Source organism: Entamoeba nuttalli (genome assembly GCF_000257125.1).
Source record: "Entamoeba nuttalli P19 unplaced genomic scaffold asmbl_2366, whole genome shotgun sequence".
Lineage (NCBI taxonomy): Eukaryota > Evosea > Mastigamoebida > Endamoebidae > Entamoeba > Entamoeba nuttalli.
Window position 1 is genome coordinate 1 of NW_008575265.1, and position 7,114 is coordinate 7,114.

General features: G+C 24.1%; 3 protein-coding genes across 3 annotated transcripts; 1 reads left to right on the forward strand and 2 right to left on the reverse strand.

The window, feature by feature from the left end:
• Nucleotides 1-401: 401 nt before the first annotated feature.
• On the reverse strand, nucleotides 402-3,026 carry ENU1_020940 (hypothetical protein; the record flags this gene model as incomplete). The annotated part of the gene is made up of 1 exon (XM_008856993.1): nucleotides 402-3,026. The coding sequence occupies one exon, from the start codon at nucleotides 3,024-3,026 to the stop codon at nucleotides 402-404; it is 2,625 nt and encodes an 874-aa protein (XP_008855215.1).
• A 180-nt stretch (nucleotides 3,027-3,206) lies between these two features.
• On the reverse strand, nucleotides 3,207-4,094 carry ENU1_020950 (dimethyladenosine transferase; the record flags this gene model as incomplete). The annotated part of the gene is made up of 1 exon (XM_008856994.1): nucleotides 3,207-4,094. One exon carries the CDS (start codon nucleotides 4,092-4,094, stop codon nucleotides 3,207-3,209), a length of 888 nt encoding a protein of 295 aa, XP_008855216.1.
• Nucleotides 4,095-4,938: 844 nt separating this feature from the next.
• ENU1_020960 (hypothetical protein) lies at nucleotides 4,939-6,820 on the forward strand (the record flags this gene model as incomplete). Its single annotated transcript, XM_008856995.1, has 2 exons — nucleotides 4,939-5,266; nucleotides 5,325-6,820. The coding sequence occupies 2 exons, from the start codon at nucleotides 4,939-4,941 to the stop codon at nucleotides 6,818-6,820; spliced, it is 1,824 nt and encodes a 607-aa protein (XP_008855217.1).
• Between the last annotated feature and the right edge of the window lie 294 nt (nucleotides 6,821-7,114).

Here is a 7,114-nt window from a genome sequence, read left to right on the forward strand (position 1 = left end):
ATTCAATTCTGGCAGCACATTAGAAGAAGAGCTATCTAACTCTCTCTTAATATAAAATTAATGTAAAGTATAAGTCAACCATAATAAATAAATTGAAATAATTATCTCTCAAGAATAACAACGAAATGGAAGATATATTTATTAACTGATCTTTTTAGTATCAAAAAATAGCTTATAAACTGAAGAAAATATTTTTTTCAAATGATATTATTTTAGTAATATAAATAAAACACTTTATGAATTTAGCATTACACACTCAATTATTTATTTAATATCAAAAGAAGTGAATGTCTAAAAACCATTTGATATAAATTTAATTTCAAGTGATAAAAGAAATAAAAATGAAAGATTTAAAAATATTTGTTAAAAATTCTTTTTTTAAAACAATAAAAAAAGAAAATTTATTTCTTCCAAAAAGCCAAACGAGATTTCTTTGGCTGAGTATTGATATGAGATTCTTCGATATCTTGTTGTTGTTTTAAATTAGCAAGACGTACTTTCAATTGAGCAACTTCCATTTCAAGACCATCTTGTTGTGCTTTTTCCAATTCAATTTTTCTATTTAAATCAACACAAATATCTTCTCCACTTTGAACATATTTATTTGAAGTAGTAATATTTATAGTATGTAATTCATCTTCAGCAATAACATCACATTCACTCATTTGAACACTAAATTCAAATCCATGATATTTTTCTTTAAAGAAATCAATAACTTTTAATTTAACATTTAATTCTTCATCATTTTCAGGTTTTAATTCAGTGTCTTCTTTTTTATCTTCATTATTTAAATTTTCATCTTTAGGCTTTCCTTCACTAACTTGTTTAAAAGTATCTTTTCCAAATACCCCCAATTTTTTTAATTTAACTTGAACTCCATATAATTTAATATCCATTGAAATATTTTTAGTAGTTTTAATTTTAGAACTTATATGATTTAAAGTTAAAATTAATGATGGAGTTGTTTGAGGTAATTGTTGAAATAAAAATCCTTTTTCCATTTTCTTTTTTGAAATAGACTCTAATGGTTCTAATATATTTTCAACACTTCCTGTTCCAATTTCATCAATAATTATTCCAAAAGTTCTTCCACTTTCATTACTAACAAACATAATATCTAATTCTGATCTTACAATTTCAGTTAATTTAGAGCAGTCATGTTCTTTATTTCTATAAACAATTGAACTAATAGGAACAACAACTTTTCCTTTACCAAATGATAATAATACAGCAATTGTTGGAAATTGAATATTTTTAAGTTCTTTATTAACAAATTCAATAGACTTATCAGTAATTTTATTTGCATTTTCAGTAACAGTAGTTCCAATTTGTTTACTAATATCTTTAAGTCTATCTTTTTCAGTTTCTTGAAATCCATTAATAAAATCTTTAATATAATTATAAATATCTAAAAACATTTGATGTGATAATGTAATTTCAAGGTCATCTGATTTACCATAACAATAAATAATTGAAGGTATTCCTTTATTATTTTCTTTATCAAATATTAAATTAAATTGTACTTCAAATACATCTCCATAAAATACTCTATCTTTTTTGTCATTAACCATTCCAAATGCTTCAACATTTTTAATTAAAATAGAAATATCTAATGAAACAGGTTCTTTAACTTCTGTTGCCTTATATTCTTTTTTTAATTTTTCATTACAAATTTCAAGTGTAGTTAAATTATGTTTAATTGGTTTATTATTTAATTTAAGATTTCCTAATGTAATAGTAAATATTGAATTACTTTGAAATTTTACTGTAAATAATGAATTGTTTAATTCAAATGAAAAATATACTTTTCCTAATAAATCAATAATTGATTTTAATTGGAAATATTGAAGTAATCTTTCATATTTTGAACTAAAAAGTTCTTTTTTCTTTTCTGTTTTTTCTTTTAATATTTCTAATTGATTTGTATTAACATTAATTTTTGTTAAATTCTTTTGCATTGTAATTTTTAATAAATCAATCATTTTTGATAATAATTTAAAGTCCATTGTTATTCCAAGTCCATTACATTTTAAATCAACATCAATTCCAATTATTCCTTTAGCTTCAATACCTTCTTTAGCAATTCCTTTTGTTACATTTAATTGAATTGCATTTCCTTCTTTAATTGTCCAAACAATTTTATTAATTTCTTCTTTTAAAATATATTGAACTTCAAACTCTCCAACACTAAATATTGTTTTTCCAAAATACATACAAAGCTCTTCATTATATTTAATTTTATCCATTTCAAATATAATTTTACCAATATTAATATGAATATCTCCATCTAATAAATCTTTTAATATAATATTTAATTTATTTATATCTAAACAAATTGAACTACTTTGATTGTGATGTTCAATTGTTTGAGAACTAAATATTGATGTTATTATTTTTCTAATACAATTTGCTATATTTTTATACGTTTCTCCTGTACAAATTATACAAATTTCTTCTGCTATCCATTTTTGATCAACACAAATAACATGTCCATTTTGATCTCTTTTAAATGACATATTTAATTGAATTTTAATATCCTTAATAAATTCTTCTGAAATATTATCATTTTCTATAATAATACTAAATTTATTAAAGAAAATATTTAATATATCATTGTTTGTTTCGGTATTAATATCATTCATTTTCATTTTTAATATAGCATTTCCAATTGTAATTTTACAATTTATTTGATTAATTCTAAATTGAAGATATGGAAGTAAATATTCAATCTTTTCATTTGATATTTCATATTCTTCATGTGTCTTTAATGATAAAAAATAATTAATCTCTTTAATTTCAATTTCAAATGGACATTTTTCATCAACTTGTTTAGGCACATTAATTTTCATTTCTGGAATTTCAAATCTATCAATTGTTATAGTCCTTGGGTATTGAAAATATCTTGATATACATTTAGGGTCTATAATAATATGTTTAATAATAACTTGGTTGTCATAAATTTCTGACTCTTCATGAGAAAGAGATAAGAGATGAATAGCTTTAATAAAGTCTTGAACTGAAGGCATATGAATGGAATATTTATTTTTAGTTTTATTTTATTGTTACTTTTTTTATTTATTTTACATTACTTTTTATTAAAAGTTATTATAAAATAATTAAATAATAATTAAATAAAAGAAAAATACAAAATCAATCAATTTTATTATCACGAAAGTGATTCATTTAAAAAAAGAGTTCAACACACATTAACAGAAATGATAATTTTTCTTCATAAAAGCATATATTAATTCTAAGAAATCATCTAACGTTAATTGAGCTGCTCGTGATTTTGCTCTTCCACTTTCTTCAAGTATTTGAAGAACATCTGCTTTAACATCAAGGTTTTCATCAATTGGAATATTACGAATTTTTGCAATAATTCTTAAATTCTTTTCCATTACTTCAAGAACAGAACTTATTCTAAATAAACTACTTAATGTTTTATGCTTTCTTAAGAAACAAATTCTTAAGAACCCATCAAATTCTACTAAATTTAGGGGTGGTGCTGGTTTAACTGGAATCATTCTAACAACACTTGACTCAACTTTAGGTGGTGGTTTAAAATTGTTTCTTCCAACTTTCATCACATGAAATACATCTGCAAGAAGTTGAGTGTTAACTGATAATCTACAATATAATGGATCACCTGGTTTAGCCACCAACCGCATAGCAAATTCTCTTTGAAACATTAGTACAGCTGATCTAAATTGTGGTCTATGATTAAGTAATTTAAATACTAATGGACTTGAAATAGAATAAGGTGTATTTGATACACACACATCAAAATATGGTAGTTCAACTTTTAAGAAATCTCCTTGAATAATTTCTAATTTTTTTACATAATCAGTAACTGAAACTCTCTTCTTTAATTCAGCTGCCATACGTGGATCAATTTCAATTGCAATTAATTTTTTACAAAACGGAAGCATTTTCATTGTTAAATTTCCTGTTCCTGGTCCAATTTCTAATACAACATCTGTTCTTCTTAATTCAGCTGCATCAACTATTTGTTGTGCAATCATTGGATTCTTTAAAATGTGTTGTCCCTCTGATTTATGAAATTGGAATATGTTGGTTCCAACAGGTTCTGCCATATTATGCTTTCAATAGTTAAAAGGGTTTTTTGTTATAGGGTTTTAATTAAATTTAATTTAACAACATCATCACTTCTTGTTAGATAAAACAATCAATAGAAATCAATTTAAATCAAGAAGAGTTGATAAAATCACTCATAAAACAATATTATTATTCAATTTTTGTATTATTTTTCTTTTTAAAACTAAAAACCTTTTATCTATGAATTAATTCATTTGATTATTTATTTAAATTTTCATTATTTTGCTAATGTTTAATACTAAAAGTAATACTAAAAGTAGTATTATTAACTCTACTAATACATATTTATATTAACAGAAACTTATTCTTACATTATCTTTTCTTTAAAAACAAAGTCGTTTATATTTCTTTTAAAGAAAGGTTAGTACAACTCGATAATGTCTTCAATTATATCATGATTTCCTTCTATAAAGAAACCACTGCTAATTGAAATATTTTCTTGCATTGCGGCGAAGATAAATAAATAAGTATTTATCAAAAAAAGCAATGCTAATAACTTCATTATTTTTCTTTCGATGAACTCTTTAAATAGAACCCTCAATACTATATTTTTATTATATAAAAACTATAACATGTTTAATAGTTATAAGTATTATTAAAATACTATTCATTTATCTGGTTTAAAACTTCAACAACTATTCTTTCTTTTTTTTTTTTTAATAGTTTTTAATGATGGAATTAATATTTGAAAGAGTAATGGAAGAAGGGACTTTTCTAACTCTGAACAATAAAAGAAAAACAAAATATTGAGAAGATAAAAAGATAATTAAAAAAAAAAAGAAAAATTAAAAAAAGAAAAGAGAAAATACTCATTGAATTTGAATGGATCAATCAAACAAGAGACAATTAGCTAAAGTTTTTAAGCTAAATAATAATGAATGGGAAGAACATGGAACAGGTGTATTCAAACAATTCATAAATGGTAATTGTGTTCATATTGAAATTACCTCTGAGGGGAAATCAATAATTAAAGTTATAATGGGAGAAGGTGATGCCTTTGAAAAACAAAATGATCGAGTAGTTCAAATACAAGGGAAGTCATTTGAAAATGAGTATGCATTAAGTTTTATTGATAAAACATTATGTTCTACATTATGCAATGCTTTACTTCAAGTAAAAGCAAGAAAAGTGAGTGATTCTGATATAGAGAGTTTGTTAATATAAAACAAGAGTATAAGGGTCATATTTGAGTGATACTTATTAATTAGAATTAGAATGTAATGAAACAAATATTTTTCAATTAAGAGACCTTGCATATAAAGCTATGAGTACAAGAAATCCTTCTGAGTTATTGAGTAAAATAAATCCAAAAGAAATTGCTCAAGGATTGGTTCAAATATCAAAAACAATAAATGAATCGACTTCCAAAGAATTTATGACTTGTGTCTTTATTTTCGTAAAAGCATTATTGTTCATTTCTGATAATCAATTAATAGAAGAATTATATAAACTATCTGTATTAAAATCATTATTTGTTATTCTTTCTTATGACCCATTATTTCTTTCTGATAGTCGTCCAAATTTCTTAGAAGAGTTTTACTCTTATATAAATAATATGAAAGAAGTTATTGAACAAACTGAAACATTAACACAATTAATAGAATACTCATTTGCTTTAGTTTACTTCCGTGATGTTGTCATTGCTAGATTTTCTGATGAAACAGTATGTGCACCTATAACTCTTAGAATTGATATCCTCAATAAAAAAATCCTCATTGAAACTATTAATAATAGGTCAATAGAAAAATTATTAGAATTATATGATTCATCTCTTAGTCAAACGAAACGTGGGATTTGTATTACTGTCAAAAAAATGTGTAATCATCTTTTACTTTTTACTCTCCCTTTAAGAGAAGAATATGCTAAATCAATGATTGATCAAGGATTAATTAAAATAATAAAAAAGGGACTTCTTGATGATAATAAATCATTCTGCTTAGAAGCATTAAATTCTTTATTTCAATGTAGTACATCCATTGGATTATTACTTATAAAAGATGAAATACTTCAATTAATTGCAAAAACAATACTCATTTCTTCAACGTCGTTTTATTATGGTGCATTTCAAATATTAATTGATATATTAGATGTTACTGATGGAAATGTTACGTTCGAAAGAGAAATGATTAATACCATGATACCATCTGTAATAGACATCCTTATCCAACCATTAAATGATACTAGCCCAATTCAATTAACAAATTATAACTCTTATATTTCTCATATTAGTTCTTTAATATATCACTTATCTTGTTCAACAGCAATATCAGTAAAACCATATATTATCCAATCTGGAATATTTAATAAAATACTTCAAAAATTACCTACACTAACACATTCTTCACAAGCTTCAGTATTACAATCATTAAGAAATATTATTCGATTGAATAACCAAGATTATACTACTCAACTTCTTGATGCTGGAATGATTGAAATTGTTAAAGAAATGATACCGTCAATGAGTGGAATGGCTCTTCCTATTGCATGTGAGATTATTGATTCATTCAAAAATAGAATGAGCATTCTCCCTCTCTCTTCTTCTTCAGTTCCAACTCCAGAAGTTACAAACGGGGTCCAAGATTTGGCTCAATTATCTCTTCCTTCTCCATTAAAAAGACCAGTTGATATTGAAAATACAATGAAAATAATGGAAATAGATTCCCCATCAAAAAGAAGAGTAATGACTCCAATATTTTCACAATAGCTTCTTTTGTTCAATATCTCAACATTTAAATGATAATAACAAAATTTTATTGTTATGTTATTTATATTTACGTTATATATAACATTTAAAATAACAACAACAAAAAAAGAAACCAGAAAAAAATAATAAAAGAATTAAAAAAGAATAGAAAAACTGAGAATAAACCCTAAGAACTTTAAAAATAGCAATCTTGGTGTGTAATCATGAAGGTTTGTTAATTATTTTCTAGAGAATTTCGTGATGAAAAGACAAATACTTATGTACAGATTAACGTAGCCAACCCAGCAACTGGAA